Consider the following 17225-nt stretch of genomic DNA (forward strand, 5'->3'; position numbering starts at 1 on the left):
CACAAGAGGCAGAAATCCCCATTGTTGTTTCTCTGCACAGCCATGCTAGCTAGGGCTGGTGGGAATTGCAGTCCAAAGTGCCTAGAGGACACAAGGTTGGCAAAGTCTAATTGAGTTTATCAACTCATATCCCTCTCTCTGTTTAGCATGCATTCAAGGCAAACTTACGAGGAATAGAATAATAATTTTAAAAAGCCAACCATGGTCAATGAAATATACTTGGAGTCGAGAGTGGATTTCATGCTCTTTATTCAGCTCATAGTGGTGAGGAGGAATGGAAGTTCCCCCAGAATGTCTCCTTTATATACATTATTTACATAATGGCCCCCACGTGATTGGCTAATTCTGGGATTCACCTGTAGGCCAATCTGGTTGCAGATTCACTTCCACCTGGAGATGGATTGGGTGGCTCCTGTGGACCAATCAGACTGCTGCATTCTGGACCCTATTGTTCTAGGACCAATCAGACTGCTGCATTCTGAATCCTATTGTTCTAGGACCACTCAGAATGCTGCATTCTGAATCCTATTGTTCTAGGACCAATCAGACTGCTGCATTCTGAATCCTATTGTTCTAGGACCAATCAGACTGCTGCCTTTCGGATCCTATTCAATTCAGTACATAACAGTCAATAACACCAGGGATGATTACCTGCACCAGCTGAATGAGATACTGGGAAAGCTTGTCGTCCGTGAGGCCCTTCACAAGGCATTTCAGAGCAAACTCCCTCACCACCGGATCTGGGAAATTGCAGTCGAGGAGTTCCATGGAGAGCTCAGGTTTAATCAGCGGCCATTCCCGGAGGAGGCAGTACATCTGCGGAGGGAGAAGGAAGAGGCAGGTTGGGAATTACAAGGGAAATGATTTGCAGGAAATCATCACAGGGAACCAGGCAGAGGGCCTTCTTGGTGGTGGCACCCGCCCTGTGGAACTCCCTCCCACCAGATGTCAAAGAGAAAAATAACTACCAAACTTTTAGAAGACATCTGAAGGCAGCCCTGTTTAGGGAAGCTTTGAATGTTTAACAGGTTATTGCATTTTAGTGTTTTGTTGGAAGCTGCCAAGAGTGGCTGGGGAAACCCAGCCAGATGGGCTGGGTATAAATAAATTATTATTATTATTATTATTATTATTATTATTATTATTATTATTATTATCCAATCCCAGCCAGACCCAAGAAATCTCTTAGTCTCACCTGAGCCACCTCGTCCCGCGAATTCCACTTGACAGACAGCAGTAATTTAGGGAGGGTCTCCGGGATGTTGACACAGTAGTGCCTGGAAGGGGGAAAAAAGAATCATAAGGCTGTAGATTCAGAAGGGGGATAAAGGATCATTTAGTCGAACCCCCTGCAGTAGAGGAATCACAGGTAAGGAACCCCTGAGGGATAGAAAGGATCCAGACCTCCTGTTCTCAGCGCTCACAAACCCAGGAGTCCTGCCCCATATCCCATCTGCTGCGCTAACCCACTGGAACTAATTCTGCTAACAGATGCAGTCTTCATGCAGGCCTGCCTTTACGATATACAATATCTTTATTGTCCTTGTCCCATACAGAACAATGAAATTATGTTAGAAGCATGTTGGAATGAAGTTATACGGCTTTAGCAGAAATGTTATAAAGGATTAAGTAAAAATAGATGGTTAATTGGCTAAAGGAGGAAAAGTAAAGTTAGATTATGTCAAGACAAACTATAGGGCAAAAAGTGAGAAAGATGGAAAGGATTTGCTGAAATAGCTAACTGAACTAGAATACAAAAAAGGGAGGTGTGAGGAGGTCAAGGAAACAAGCAAATGAAAGATAAGTTATGGGAATATTTGTTGTGTTTTTAATTGTTTCTGTTTTTGTTTTTGTTTTGTTAAGATAAGTAGTGTTTTCTGGGTTTTTTTTTCTTTATTGTGATGTGTTGTTTTGTTTTGTTTAATTTTGTGTTTTCTTTTTTTTCTTTCTGTAATCCTTAAATCTTTAATAAATATTACTTTAAAAAAAACAGAACAATGAAATTGAAAATCTACATAAAACATTCAAAACCCCCTAAAAACTCGGAAACCCCATTTTAAAATACAATGTACTAGAAAGACTCCTTATGCTGTGTTTAGAACCAGAATTGCATTTGCGTAGAACCTGTTTCTCAGATGGCTAGTCCTGGTCTTTGTAACCCTGTACCTTCTTCCAGAAGGCAGAACCTGAAAGATATCATTTCCGGGGTGCGGACTATCCTGCGCTATCTCTGCAGCTTTCTTATGACACCTGGAAGCATAGATTTGATCCAAGGTGGGAAGAGGGCACCCAGTTATTCTCTTCGCAACCCTGGACAGCGTTGTTTTTCCCCTGACCATGCAGCTCCCAAACCACACACCCAGACCATAATACACTCTCCACAGTACAATGGTAAAATGCCATCAACAGCTCCTTTGAGAGATTGTTTTTCTGGAGGATTCTCAGAAAATATAACCTCTGCTGTGCTCTCTTCATCAGAGGCGGGCACCCATCACCTTAAGATGGTCCAGTGTCATTTATTCTTTGTTTAAACAAATAAGTCACCCCTCCCTTCGAATGCGCAAAGCTCATCTAGCAGGGAGGTGGAGAAATCTGGCAGGAGGCCCTCTCCCGCTACAGAGATCACCCAGGATCCCCGGCGCCCACCCACCCACCGGTGTCGCCACAGGAAGTCCTTCTCTTGCTCCGTGATCTCTGAAAGGGGGTCCCGATTGCAGATGCTTCGCAGCTGCTCCAGCTCACTCTCATCCAGGGAGCTGTCCCGGGCCAGGCGGTTGCTCTGGACAAAGAAGGCAACAGAAGAAGAAGGTTATCACCCCAGTTCAGAACCTGCAATTTGGCTCCTTCCCATCCCTCCCTCTCTCTATCACTTGGCCGGCCAGCCCTTCCCAGATCAGAGATGTGTAGCCTCAGAGATGCTTCCTATGCAGTGGAAGAATCCCTGGCAACTTAACAAACTGAGCTGCAAAACCGAGGCCTTGTATCCATGTGTCCTACATTTGGTTTCCCTGCCTGGCACTTCAGCTAAATATATATAGATCTAATCTCTTGACTAGGAAAGGTTTCACTATGGAAACGAGGGAACTTTTCTCTCTCGTTTTCTCTAGCAGCATTGTTTTTTGTTTTTTTTATCTGGCAAGAAGACGAAGCCTTAATGTGTTTCCTAGCCTTCCCCAACCAGGTGCCCTCCAGACCAGTGCTTTCCAAACTATCCTTGGCCCTATAAAAGCTCATCCCCCTTGCCCTCTACCCTACAAAAGGCACTATTCAATATTGCGGTTTGCACAACCTCCTAAGGGAGATAATAACGCCGTAAAATTCAAAACAGTAACAATGAATTGCACGTTTATTCAAAATCCAGTTAAAAAGATGTAGCTTAATTAATTCAGCAAAATGGATGAGCTTGATCCGGCGATACCAGCTTTTCAGGCCCTGGTAGTCATTTCCACCTCCAGTGCCCTCCTGCTGCCCACATGCCTCCTAGTGCCTAAGCAATCCCCCCCAGGGGGCACTACTGCCCACTGCTCTGGATGTTGAAGACTACAACTCCCACCAGCCCTAGACTGTGGCTGATGGGAGTTGTAGTCCAACAACATTCAGACGGCACTCAATTGGGGAAGGCTAAAGTGTCCTGTAGGGATGCAGGTGGCGCTGTGGGTTAAACCACAGAGCCTAGGACTTGCCGATCAGAAGGTCAGCGGTTCGAATCCCCGCGACGGGGTGAGCTCCCGTTGCTCGGTCCCAGCTCCTGCCCACCTAGCAGTTCGAAAGCACACCAGTGCAAGTAGATCAATAGGTACCGCTCCAGCGGGAAGGCAAACGGCATTTCCGTGCGCTGCTCTGGTTCGCCAGAAGCGGCTTAGTCATGCTGGCCACATGACCCAGAAGCTGTACGCCAGCTCCCTTGGCCAATAAAGCGAATTGAGCACCGCAACCCCAGAGTCGGCCACGACTGGGCCTAATGGTCAGGGGTCCCTTTATCTTTAAAGTGTCCTGTGGCATTGCCTTGTCTTCTCATCCCAAGCCTAGGAAAGTGAGTGCTATGGAACAGGGAGACCTATCCGAGTAAGTCAGACGCACCTTTCTTTCTGCCCATGAGAGCCATTCCCCTCCCCAAAAGTCCTACGATGGAGTTGGGTCTCTTACCAGTCCCACCATGCAGTAGTTGAGCCCAAGCTCCCTGGACATGGCCCAGTTGGCGTGCTCCTCTATCTCGGTGGCATCAGCAAATTTGACGGTGTGGCTGTACCAAGTGAATTCTAGCTCAAGGCACGGGGTCTCCTACGGAGGGGAAAGGAAAGGTGATGAGGTTGCAAGTCTGCAAGAACCTAAGGATAGCCTGCTGGATCAGGCCCATGGCCCTTCTAGCCCAGCATCCTGTTCTCTCAGTGGCCACGTAGATGCCCCAAAGGGAAAACCAAAAGACTCCTCTAAGGCCATCCAAGTTGGTGGCCACCCTGTGCCTCCATAATTTTAACTATCCGCTGCGTGAAGGCCTTCTTTTATCCTGAATCTTACAAATGTAGGGCAAGTACAGGGTCCTCTTTAATGTTTCCAGGATGAAAGGTTGCAGGATTTTAGCAGGAAGTTGCGGGGGGCACCTGTGCCAATTGGCAACCAAGGAGTTCGTTAACTCAGAAACCTTTTGGGGAAGCAAATGGTATTGAAAGCGAGTTTGTGTATAACTGGGACACGGGTGGTGCTGTGGGTTAAACCACAGAGCCTAGGACTTGCCGATCGGAAGGTCGGCAGTTTGAATCCCCGCGATGGGTTGAGCTCCCGTTGCTCGGTCCCTGCTCCTGCCAACCTAGCAGTTCGAAAGCACACCAGTGCAAGTAGATAAATAGGTACCGCTCTGGTGGGAAGGTAAACGGCGTTTCCGTACGCTGCTCTGGTTCGCCAGAAGCAGCTTAGTCCTGCTGGCCACATGACCCGGAAGCTGTACGCCAGCTCCCTCGGCCAGTAAAGCGAGATGAACGCCGCAACCCCAGAGTTGGTCACGACTGGACCTAATGGTCAGGGGTCCCTTTACCTTACCCTGATACCATGATGAGCACAAGTCATTATGAATGCAGAATAAAAAGGACGCGTGGAGGGGCCCAAAGCAGGTTTTATAAGAAGCTAGTAAAGGAATGTTTCTGCGTACATATGTACTCTTATGGAGAACAAATTGAAGATGGAGTGCGCTATATCTTATATTATTATTTATAAATCCACCAAGGGTTCTGTTTAGAGCTTGTCCACACTTCCTCTGCTCTTTCCAGGCATGGCCTGTGCTTTAAAGCTCCTTGTCTGAGCACCTATTTTCTGCCCCAGAGCTTTCCCTGAGAAAACCCACCCTTTAAAGCTTAATCAGAGCAAACGACGATCCATGGAAAACTCAAATCGACTTTTGTTCCGATCGAGCGCTAAAGAGTGGGTTTTTGAAAGGGCAAAAAAACCCAAAAACGCTCAGACACAAAGCTTTTAAGCATGGACATGTGCGTGGAAAGAGCGGGACAAGCCTTTATTCTCTCTTTTCAGACTTTCTTGGAAGGCCAGCCAGATGGTTTTAAGATAAGGTGGCTGCAGGCTGATGCAGAAACAGGCACTAGTTAAAGGCCGCTTTATTTGCACTAGCTGCAAAAAAGATAAAGAGAGGCCTTTCTCACTCAGATCAGGGCTACATGTTAAGGGAAGCTTTTAACCCAATGGAGCATTTTAAATCCAGCTTATTTGTACTCTAATTGGATTGGTTATGTGTGTTTTGCACATATGTGTTTTAGGTCCATATTGTAATGGCCCCTGGCTACAAACAGTAATAAAACGTAACTTGGACAAAAAGCAATGCAATAACACAACAACAACAACAACAACAACAACAACAACAACAACAACAACGGTATTGTAAAGCTGACTAGCAGACTCACTTTATTGGGGTTGGAGCCCCCCACTCCAATGGGGTTCAGCAAATCCTCCAGGCCATGGGGAACGGGCCAAAGGTTCAGAGCCATTTTCCCAGCCACCAGCGTGTCTTTGTAATCAAAGAGGTTGACGTTGCCCCAGGCCAGAGGGCAGTGCTCCTGTTAGGCAAGGGGGCAGAGAGACCATGCGGGGCTGAGTCAGAGCGCAGAAGGAGTGCCTCCGCCCCTTAAGCTAGCGGACCCTCAAACAGCAGTCTTCAGTCTTTTTTAGACTGGGGGCCCACCTTTAACCCAAACATGTATTTGGAGAACCACTTCTTACTTTTTTAAAACATTTATTTGCACAGCAGGAGGGCTGCTGCTGCTGCGGCCCGCCTTGAATCGGGCCGGAACTCTGTCACATGTCCCAACCAGCCGGTTGAAGACTGTTACGGAAGGGGGGGGCATGTCTTCTTCACCTTCTTCGCTACAATATATTTGCTCAATTTCTCTAGGACTCCATAACCCCTCCCCTGTCCTCCATAATCCTTTCCTCCGGGCAATGCCAGGTGACAGACTATGCATACATGGACCATTGTCTTCCCATCACCGGCACTCAGGAAGCGCTTATCTGCGCATATCTCCAGCTCTGCATATTCCCCCCTCCCTCCTCCATATGTTAATCTGGTGTAACCCAACCTCTCCTTAATGTATTCATGATGTAACTGGGATGTATTTTGCACTGTATTCTGGGACATGGAGGGAGTTTCAAAAGTTCATGTCACCCCTTTCTCGCTGTTCAATCTCGTCTTGAACCTGTTGCGCAATAAACCTTGGATCTCCGCATTTTGCTCCTGTCCAGCTGAGCTCATTTTCTTCCGCAGGGACCCGCGGACACTTAGTCCGACGAACTGGGTGGCAGTGTAGCCCCGCATCCAGATTTTAGCCGTAACAAGACCCTGCCCCTCCCAAGATTCCCCATCACAGACAATCCAGGTGTCTTGGTTTGCAGGCGGAACTTAATGTCCCCAAAAGAAAAGAGGTGCTGGAGCTCCTGAAACACCTGTAGCTGCAGCGTGGAGGAAGGCCTAGGCCCACACGGATCAGCAAACTTTTTCAGCAGGGGGCCGGTCCACTGTCCCTCAGACCTTGTGGGGGCCAGACTATATTTTTGGGGGCGGAAATGAACGAATTCCTATGCCCCACAAATAACCCAGAGATGCATTTTAAATAAAAGGGCACATTCTATTCATGTAAAAACACGCTGATTCCCGGACCGTCCGCGGGTCGGATTGAGAAGGTCATTGGTCTGGGTCAGGCCCCCGGGCCTTAGTTTGTGTACCCATGGCCTAGGGCTTGTGCACATCCTCAGCTGTGCTCTCTTCTTCACCACCCTTTTACACATTCAAGGATTAAGGCAGGGCCACGGCTCAGGGGGAGAGCACCTGGTTCACAAGGTCCCAGGTTCAATCCCAGGAAGGGCTGAGAGACGAATGTCTGAAACCCTGGAGAGGCGCTGCCTGTCATTGTTATATTTAATATTGAGCTGAATGGACGAGGCAGCTTCCTACAGGGCTCAGCTGACCCTTGAATTACCATATTTTTTGCCCTATAGGACACACTTTTTCCCCTCAAAAAATGAAGGGGAAATGTGTGTGCGTCCTATGGGGCGAATGCAGGCTTTCGCTGAAGCCTGGAGAGCGAGAGGCATCGGTGCGCACCGACCCCTCTCGCTCTCCAGGCTTCAGGAAGCTATCCGCAAGCCTTGCAAGCCCGGCGGGAAGTCTTGCGGGCAGCAGCCTGCAGCCCCGGCGAGTGTCCGCCGAGCGCGCGAGGCTTGGGGTGGCAGCCTGTTGCCCGAAGCACAGGGAGCCCTCCGGAGGGTGCCCCGTGCTTCGGGCAGGCGTGTGCAAGGCTTGGGGCAGCAGCCGCGGCTGGGGGGCGAAATATTTTTTTTTATTCATTCCCCCCCCCAAAAAAACGAGGTGCGTCCTATGGGCCGGTGCGCCCTATAGGACCAAAAATCCGGTAAACCACAGGGAAATCCCAAATCCTGGCTCACCTCCTTGGCCCCTTTCCGGCCTTTCACTGAACAGATGGAAACGCAGAGTCGGGCAGCCCGGGGCAAGTCGGTGAGATAGATGTCGTACGACAGCCACTCGTTCCACCTGGCAGTGAGGAAGAGGGGGAGTGGGGTGTCAGTACAGGGGGGCTGCAGAGGAAACTCACCCCCGCCACCCTCTTCATGGCACCGGATCCCCTCGTACCCATACATTTCTCCTTCCCCCACCAGAGAAGGGCAGTTTAAGCTCTGCATGCCAAAAGGGGTCCCAGGTCAAATCCTCAGTGGCCTCTCTAGGCAGGGTTGGGAAAGACCCCCCCTGCCTGAAATTCTGAAAGCCACAGATCTCAATGAAGGCCGTTCTGAGCAAGGTGGACCCCCAACGCCCTAGGTCAGTATAAGGCAGTTCCCCGTTAGTTATGCCACAGTTACCGAGGGTTGGAACACGGAACGCGCTGCGTGTTGACGTTGTCGCAAAGGGGCTCCCCGCCGTGGAAAATCCCCGTCCGGACGTAGATCTGGAAAGGGATTCAAGTTACAAGAAAGGATATTCCGACTAAACACTGGGAAGAACTTTCTGACAATATGAGCTGCTCGACTGTGGAATGGACTCCCTCAGGAGGTTGTGGAATCTCCTTTCTTGGATGTTTTTAAGCAGAGGTTGGGTGGCTATCTGAATCAGGGATGCTTTAGTTGAGATTCCAGAATTGCAAGGGTTTGGACTAGGTGAGTCTCAAGGTCCCTTCAATTCTATGATTCTATGAGTCCTAAGAGGAAGAGAGGAAAGAGTTGGAGGGGTCTCCTGCTCTTAACGCCACTGGCCCCTTCCTCTCCAAGGAGCCACCCTCCCACAGAATAAACATAGCTGTCAACTTACAGATTTGAAAATAAGGGACCAGCAGCCTTGAAAATAAGGGATCAGCAGCCAAAATAAGGGATTGTCTGGGCACAGGTATGTTCAACTTCTAAACCAAAGGCAGAAAGCCCAGCCAGCAGCCAAACGAAGGCTCTAGCGGTGGTTCCCACAGCGCAGCAACCCGGCAAAGGAGATGCAGCAAGGAAAACCACCGTCCCCTCTCCGCTGGGAAGCGCTGAGCAAAGGCGAGTCCCCAGGCAACGCGGCCGATTTGATTGGCACAAGGCATGCCAGCTCCACCCCCCAGTCGTTCCTAGACTCCTTATTGGGTGAGCAACGCAGCCAAGTAACACAGGTGGAGCCTCCCTCCTCCCTGGCCGGCAGGGAGGGAGGGAGGGAGAGGAGCTGCTTCCTTTGAAACCCAGGAAATTTAAGGGATGTCATCAATAAGGGACAGCAGCGGGACACGGCGCTGGGATAAGGGACTTTCCCCCCAAATAAGGGACGCCTGACAGCTATGAGAATAAACTTAGCAAAATTTGCCACCCTTTGTTTCGCTTTGTATATAAATGTAATAAATGGAAAATATAAAAAATAAACAGGGAGTCGGTCTGTGCAATGTGAGTTGTATGCCCCCTACTCCCTCCCTGGGGAAACTTGGATGCCTGGCTTCCCTCGCTCCTTTCCCCCCACAACCTTATCGATATCCCGGATGTTGACGTTGACGTAGGTTGCGCACAGGATCTTGATGCGCAGGAGGCTGTTGATGGACCAGAGCGACTTGGTGGGGACGTCTCCGTTGACGTGGGAAGAGGTGGCCGAGCGGCGGGCGTAGGAAGGCAGCACAAAGACGTTGGCCGGCAGCTGGCTGTAGAGGCTCTCCTTGCTCATGAGCATCAGGTGGGGCAGGCGGCCGATGGTGATGCAGTTCCTCATGTACTGGGGGAGCAGGGAGAGGGGAGGCAGTGAGTGGGGTGTGGGAGGGAGGGAGGCAGGGCTGTGGGCAGGAAGGGCCACCTCACCTTGTACTGGCTGAGCGGGTATTTCTCCAGCAAGTACTCGTCGCAGCCGCACACCTTGAGGAGGTACTTCCCCTGGTACTCCTGCACGCACAGGCGCAGCTGCTCCGGCGACAGGTGCATGCTCCGCGTCTTCTTCCGGATGGCCTCGGCGATCACCTGCTCCGGCAGAGCATCGTGGGGGGTCTTGAGGGTGTATTTCTGTTTGTCGTTGTTTGGAGACACAATAACCCAAATGGTAACTATGATCCGACCTTCAGGAGACGGAAGGAGGGTGGGGGGGAAAAGCAGGACAAGGAACTGTCATTCGGGTGAGCTGGTATGGTGCGGCGGAGAGAGAGAGAGAGAGAGCGCATGGTCAGCGTGGCCGGGGTGGGGGGAGGCAGGGGGGGAGAGGGAATAGGAGGACCCTCTGGTGAAGTCACTAGCTCTCAGCCTGGCCTACTTTACAGTAGGGTTACCAGATGTTCCAGGGGACAGTCCCCGGATTTGCAAATTTGTCCCCAGACAAATCCCGTCCCCGGATTTGCAAATCTGTCCCCGAGAAACGTGACAGCGGCAGCCTTAGCAGCCCGGAGCCAACCTGGTAGCGCAGTTGGCTCTGGTTGGCTTCAGGAGCTGCTCGCTGCCGTGGCGCCTGCCATTTTTCCTCGCCAAAAGTCCCCATATGATGTGTATTGTGTGCAACGCATCACAAGGAGACATCTGGTGAGGAAAAATGGACTCCGGGCATATCCTTGCTCTCATAACTGAACTTCTCACAAATACTAACAGCAGAAACAGGTCACAAAGACCTGAACCTACAATGGTCCAAAATGGCTTTGAAGGGAAGCCATCAGGAAATTCATCTAATTGGGTTCACTCAGGGGGAAAGTGGTATCTCTCCTCCGGCCACATTTCTCCTTTCCCCAGATTTTAAAAACACACAACGATGCCTCCTCGCCAAAACATTTCGCCCCTCCATCATAAAAATTAAATGCATGCTATAGAAACACACCCAATTCCTGCCCCTCTGCCTCTAATAAAGCCCCTGTTTACCTTTGTCCAGTTTGCTGTACACGTGTTTGGGCAACTCTGGGCTGGATTCCACATTGGGGGGGTAGACATACAGAGCCTGGCTCGGGGGCCCCGCAGATCCCCGGGTCTCCACGGCTTCGCGGCAAACCGACAGGATGTTCCGCCGAAATTCCTGCACCTCGGGGTCCTTGACCAGCTCAAATTCACAGATGGGCATCCCGATCGCGAACCCTGGGAGCAAAGTAGGGACACTTGACCATCAAGCCTTCTGGGTACCACTCGACTGCCCCCCCTTGTCTAGTTTGGCCTCGGACTCACCAATTTCCCGGTTGAGGATCTTTTCCTCCCGGTTTCCCACCGGCTCAATGACCTTCAGGATGGGCTGGAAGAGACGGAGGTCGCAAAGGCGCCGGGACTCGTCGAAGAATTCTTCCCTCTCGGCTTCCTGCGTCACCCCTACGAAGATGTAGGAAGATTCCTCCTGGGTAGGGAAGCAAAGGGAGACAATGAACACCTCCCAGATACCCATCTTCCCATGCACTAGACTTCCTTCCCTAACCCAATCGTTTCCCAGATACATCGTCGGGGGTTAGACTAGATGGCCCTTGGGGGTCCCTTCCAACTCTACAATTCTGTGATTGTAGGATTCTGTCATTCTATGTCTTCCTTCCTCGCTCATAATGCTAGAATGCAGGGTCGCCCAACGTTATTGATGTGGGGATAGGTTCAGGAAGAGCAGAAGGAAGTAACTTGGTTACACAAAACGCACCACTGGCTTACGGAATTCATTGCCACAAGGTGTGGCAATGGGCTTAAAAGGTAAAGGGACCTCTAATCATTAGGTCCAGTCATGGCCGACTCTGGGGTTGCGGCGTTCATCTCGCTTTACTGGCCGAGGGAGCCGGCGTACAGCTTCTGGGTCATGTGGCCAGCAGAACTGGTTCTGGGGAACCAGAGCAGCGCATGGAAATGCCGTTTACCTTCCCATCAGAGCGGTACCTATTGATCTACTTGCACTCTGACATGCTTTTGAACTGATAGGTTGGCAGGAGCAGGGACCGAGCAATGGTATAGCTTCAAAAGGAAACTGATGGACGATATAGGAAAACATGGAATCCTTGGTCCATCTAGCTGAGTCTTGTCTACACTGAGTGGCAGAAGAGTCTCTCCCAGCCTTTGCTTATAACTTGAATCCGTTGGTTCGGGTCTTGCCCTCCAGAGCAGCAGAAAACAATCTTGCTCCATCTTCCATGTGACAACCCTTCAGGTATTTAGAGATGGCTATCCTATCATCTCTCAGTCTTCTTCCTTCTAAACACACCCAGCTCCCTCAACCGTTCCTCATCAGGCTTGGTTTCCAGATCATCTTGGTCGCCCTCCTCTGCACACCTTCCAGCTTGACAATATTGTTCTTAAACTGAGGGGCCCAGAATTGCATACAGCACTCCCGGTGTGGTCTGACCAAGGCAGAAGAGAGTGATACCATTACTTCACTTAGTGATGTATGGAAGTGAGAGCCGGACCATAAAGAAGGCTGATGGCCGAAGAATGGATGCTTTTGAATTGTGGTGCTGGAGGAGACTCTTGAGAGTCCCATGGACTGCAAGAAGATCCAACCTCTCCATTCTGAAGGAAATCAGCCCTGAGTGCTCACTGGAAGGACGGATCCTGAAGCTGAGGCTCCAAGACTTTGGCCACCTCATGAGAAGAGAAGACTCCCTGGAAAAGACCCTGATGTTGGGAAAGATGGAGGGTGCAAGGAGAAGGGGACAACGGAGGACGAGATGGTGGGACAGTGTTCTGGAAGCTACCAGTGTGAGTTTGACCAAACTGCGGGAGGCAGTGGAAGACAGGAGGGCCTGGCGTGCTCTGGTCCAGGGGGTCATGAAGAGGCGGACACCACTAAACGACTAAACAACAACAACAATTACTTCACATGGATACTGGACTTCTGTTGATGCCACCTAGAATTGCATCAGCCTTTTTTGCTGCTGCATCACACTGGGAACTCATTTTAATGTTGCTCCTGGCTCGCTAAATCCCTCTCCTGCAGAGCGGGCTGAAGCTTTCCCCTTCCCGGCCTCCCGTTTCCTTAGCTGCCCAGGGTGGGCTCACCTGCAGCAAGTGGAAAAGGGGGTATTTCCTGGCCTCCTTGAAAAGGTCGTGCTTGATGCCCAGGAGCGTGGCTTCACGCAGGCACTCCAGCGTGACGATCATGCCGTTGGGGAGGCAGCAGTCCACCATGATCCGCGGGGGCATGAGGTGGAGCCCCCACAGCTCCCCGGACGAGGGGCGCGGTGGCATGGCTGCGAAGGGGTAGGAGGAGCTCGACACGGTGCTAGAGGTGCAGTCAGGAGGCTAAAGCATCTTGTCCACCTGGAGATGGGGAAGACACAGAGAGAGAGAGGAGGGTTAGGATTGGCTGGCTCCTCCCCAGTGGGAGGCTGGGCTTCACATGCCCCACCCACTGACACACCCCTCCCCTTGCTATTGGCCGCCCAAGATTATATAGATGCAGCCCTGTGAAAGAGGGTTTCAGGCTGTAAGGTCTACTGCACTGAAAAGATGGCACCTTGCGGATTCACCGTTTGACTCAGATGGCAACCCTTTCCCCAGTTTGGGAAACTGATCCAGCCCATGCACTGGCCTACTCTTGCCTGACGACACCAACAAACAGATTCACAGGTTTCCAGAGCCAACAAGGTTCATGACTTCCGGCAAAGCCTTGGCTAGAATAAAGTCTCAGTGTTTTGTTTTAGCAGCATGGACTGCGATGGATGGCAAATCTGTCATGGATGCTTTAGCTGAGATTCCTGCATTGCAGGAGGTTGGACTAAATGATCCTTGGGAACTCTGCAATTCTATGAGTCTCTCTCTGTCTCTCTCTCTGTCTCTCTCTCTCTCTCTCTCTCTCTCTCACACACACACACACACACAGTGCTGGACTAAAACAAAAAGAAACTGCCTGACCTAGCAGCGCTTTATGCATCCGTTCAAATGTGCAACACTCAACCTTCCTTAGAAGATATTTTACAGAGAGGTTGGGTGGCCATTTGTCAGATTCTTTAGCCATGGTTCCTGCATTGCAGGGGGCCGAGCTAGATGCTCCTTCCTTAGGTTCTCTTCCTCTACAATTCTATGATTCTGTGCTAGCAAGGTAATACCACAGGTTTGTTTATTAAAATGTGCAACCTCAGCGAGGACGTATTAAAATAATAATACGTGTTTTAAAATTCAGCCAGGTTAAAATTTGACCCTGGGAAGATTAACTCCCTGCCACAACTGAAATCAACAAATCCCTGCAATGCTCCCGGAAATGTTCAGAGCAGGACTTTGGTGAATCTCCACAAGGAGATTTTGTTGTTGTGAAGCGGCAAAGGTGGGCAACGTTGCTCTGGAGACCTCCAGCCCAAGCTGCTTTACTCTACAACTCTCTTCAGCCTTCCCAGCTGGAGGGTGGGAGTTGTAGCCCAAAGCAGCTGGGGGGCGCCAGGTTGGAGGAAGCAAGAAAATCAGCTTTCTTGCACAACTCATTCCCAAGAGGTTTGCACAGAATAAATCTCTCCCCCTCACACAACTGTATTCCATAGCATTACACACACAAATATACATATACACACAAAGACACATTCGACCTTACATTATACAAAGACAGTGACACTTTAGGAGAATGCTGCTACGAAAATTCTACACTGTCCAGTTCTCCGAGAGCAAATCTGATCATTCAGCTTTCCAGACAAGAGTCTCAGCCCCCACCTCCAATTAAAAAAAGAAACCCCCACACACCCCAAGCCCGGTCAATATCCATCAAACCCATTTTTTCCCCCAGGTCCATGGAGGTGAGTCTTTTAAGCGCATCCCTTCCAAGGATCTTGCCACCCCCCCATGTGCGTCATCACCCCCTCGAGGCTGCTTACTCTAGAGCAACGGGTAGGAAATCGGTGGGGTTGAGGGTTTTCAGGGTTCTTTTCTCCCCCTTGTGCAATTGTGGGGTGTGTTTTTTTCCCTCTGTGTGTGTGTAAGGATCCAACAGTTTCCTTAGGAATGCATTGCAAGGCTTCCGTTGTCGGCTGGTCTGAGCCTCATGGCTGTCTCTCTTCTATGCCAGCCAACCATTTTCCTCCCTTCCTGCAGTCAAAAACTGTTGCAAAAAAATAAAATAAAAAATAGAATTAATCATAATCAAAGAGACTCTAAGGGAAGGAAGGAAGGCTCTTGAGGGGGGTGGGGAGACAGAATGAATATTTCCCCCCCATCATATCTGAAACATCTAAATGTGTATCTGAAACATCTGGTGGGGTGAGACACCCCCACCCTTCCAAGAGCGATCCAGCCCCCATAAACTCAAGGAAACGGTTCTGTGTCCAGATGCTATAAAGGAAGTGGGGCGCTGCTGTTGTGGATGGGTTTGACGCATGCTTTGGCAAAGGGGGGGGGGGTTGGATATTTCCTAGTGAAGGCAGGAAAATAAAAACCCGAGCCCTCCTTGCTTTTGCCAGCTGGAGTCCCCGAAGGAACGAAGCAGGTAGCCCCCATCAATATATTCCTTTTCCTCCTCCCCCCCTCCTCCGCCGCCGGCAACTTGGTCTACGTTATGCCCACCACTGGAAAAGGAGGTTTTGTAACAAAAGAAAGCGACTTACGTGTCTCCGGATCCTTGAATCAGAAGAGAAGGCAAGGTTAGGTCTTGGTTTTGAAGGATGCAGAAGCTCTTCCTCCTTCCCCAGCCCACCTCCCCCCCCCCCCACCGCGAAAGATCCTTCTCCCTCCCCTACTGCTGTGACCATCGGGTCCCATTCCTCTCTCCCCCGCCTCCCCCTTTCCAGCGGCCAGAGAGAGCTTTTGCAAGCCGCGTATCCGGCATGGAAAAGCACGGATTTCCGTTGGATCCGGGGTTTCTCACACAGCTGGGAGGGGAACGGGGGAAAGGGAGAGAGAATTGGTTATCTAAAAATATTTCTTTTTTAAACCCACCTCTTGCAACACCCGAATTCCAGCAGCAAAGAGGGGGCATCTCCCCCCCCCAATCCAACACCCCCATTCATCCCAATGTCAGCCAGGAAGGGACACTTTTGGGGAGATGGAGAGGTGTGTATGTGTTTATTCCCCCCCTCCTTTCTTTCCAGGAAAGGTGGAGGGGGGATGAATGAGAGAGAAAAAGGATGACTGCAATTTTCTAAACCTGCCCTAAAGGCAGAAAATGTGGGGAGAAGGGGAGAGAGCGAGGAGAAAATGGAATCACCGCCGCTTGTGTAAATTGATACAGACGTTTGCACAAAAGAGGCTTGATTGTGGTGGTGGGGGGGGTGTTTGTGTGTGATTTCGCAGTATGTTTTGAGATACTAATTTGGGTGTCGCGTGCAAAAGCTCAGACGGGGAGAGCTTTCCTGGGACGTTCATTGGTATGGCATCCTTTGTCAACCTCCAGATGTGCAGGACCAACATTCCCACAAGCCCCAGCACACCTGGAGGGCACCAGGTTGGCAAACGCAGCCATCTGTTGCCATCCCAGCATGGTTTGTCAGGTCTAACCCCAGACAAGATCAAATCCGTCTTCATTCCCCTGGAGCAGCCTTGGACGGTTGCTACCTCTCAGACTCACCTACAACCCAGGAGGGTTGTGATCAGTGGCGTAGCGTGGGGGGTGCGGGGGGGGCCGGCCGCACCGGGCGCAACATCTGGGGGTTAGGGTAAGGGGGCGCAAATCCACGGGTTAGGGGGCGCAAATTACTTGCCTTGCCCCGGGTGCTGACAACCCACGCTACACCACTGGTTGTGATGGTGACATGAGGGGGGTGAACTTGAGATGTCCACAAGGACCAGAACCTCCAGGTGCTTCTTATATGGACCTGGCATTCCTTTATTACATAGACAACAGAAGGACAATTTTCAAGACAACCCTGGCAAATCTTAAGAATCAGATAATGCTAATGTTCTTTACTTGGGCTTTGATATTTTAACTCACGCGCAACTGTACTCATTCTAAGCGCTTTTCATTTTACAGGTTTGATTTTCAATGTTCTTCTGTTGTTATAGCTTTGTTCTCTCTGTTTTGTATGCATTACAAAATGATTTTGATTTTGGTTTTTTTTTTACAAAAACAAAACAAAAGTGCTAATTTCTAACAGCTCTTCCTGGAGATGCTGTTGGGGAAGGTCTGCCACCTAGCTGTGGCCTTTCCCTGCAAGTTTTGCAGCTGTGGTTGTAAAGATGTGGCAGGCGCCAGGCGGCGGTGGCTGGTGACCATTGAGGCTGGTAGGGCGGGAGGCAGGGAGGCCAACAGTAGGTGGCGCCAGAGCCAATGACAGCCCAAACTACCCCCTTAGAAAGTAAAGGTAAAGGGACCCCTGACCATTAGGTCCAGTCGTGGACGACTCTGGGGTTGCAGT

The 17225-nt window shown here is 50.4% G+C and overlaps 1 protein-coding gene across 3 annotated transcripts in view; it reads right to left on the minus strand.

The window, feature by feature from the left end:
* The window catches only part of LOC309355697 (phosphatidylinositol 4,5-bisphosphate 3-kinase catalytic subunit alpha isoform-like), a 33299-nt gene extending 16558 nt beyond the window's left edge, over positions 1 to 16741 (minus strand). For 2 of the 3 annotated variants that reach the window (XM_081886739.1, XM_081886737.1), the window contains exons 1-15: positions 16593 to 16741; positions 15480 to 16438; positions 14754 to 14977; positions 12952 to 13212; positions 11155 to 11317; positions 10858 to 11067; positions 9823 to 10073; positions 9497 to 9739; positions 8377 to 8462; positions 7945 to 8050; positions 5910 to 6062; positions 4147 to 4281; positions 2655 to 2779; positions 1196 to 1277; positions 652 to 816 (exon numbers count right to left, since the gene is read on the minus strand). In XM_081886739.1, coding sequence (XP_081742865.1) covers positions 652 to 816; positions 1196 to 1277; positions 2655 to 2779; positions 4147 to 4281; positions 5910 to 6062; positions 7945 to 8050; positions 8377 to 8462; positions 9497 to 9739; positions 9823 to 10073; positions 10858 to 11067; positions 11155 to 11317; positions 12952 to 13140 — 1908 coding nt within the window. In that variant the 5' untranslated portion in view covers positions 13141 to 13212; positions 14754 to 14977; positions 15480 to 16438; positions 16593 to 16741. The remainder of the gene's footprint in view (positions 1 to 651; positions 817 to 1195; positions 1278 to 2654; positions 2780 to 4146; positions 4282 to 5909; positions 6063 to 7944; positions 8051 to 8376; positions 8463 to 9496; positions 9740 to 9822; positions 10074 to 10857; positions 11068 to 11154; positions 11318 to 12951; positions 13213 to 14753; positions 14978 to 15479; positions 16439 to 16592) is intronic. The other variant, XM_081886738.1, reaches the window with a different exon arrangement.
* Positions 16742 to 17225: the final 484 nt, after the last annotated feature.

Source organism: Podarcis melisellensis (genome assembly GCF_964234715.1).
Source record: "Podarcis melisellensis genome assembly, chromosome: 13".
In the NCBI taxonomy this organism is placed as follows: domain Eukaryota; kingdom Metazoa; phylum Chordata; class Lepidosauria; order Squamata; family Lacertidae; genus Podarcis; species Podarcis melisellensis.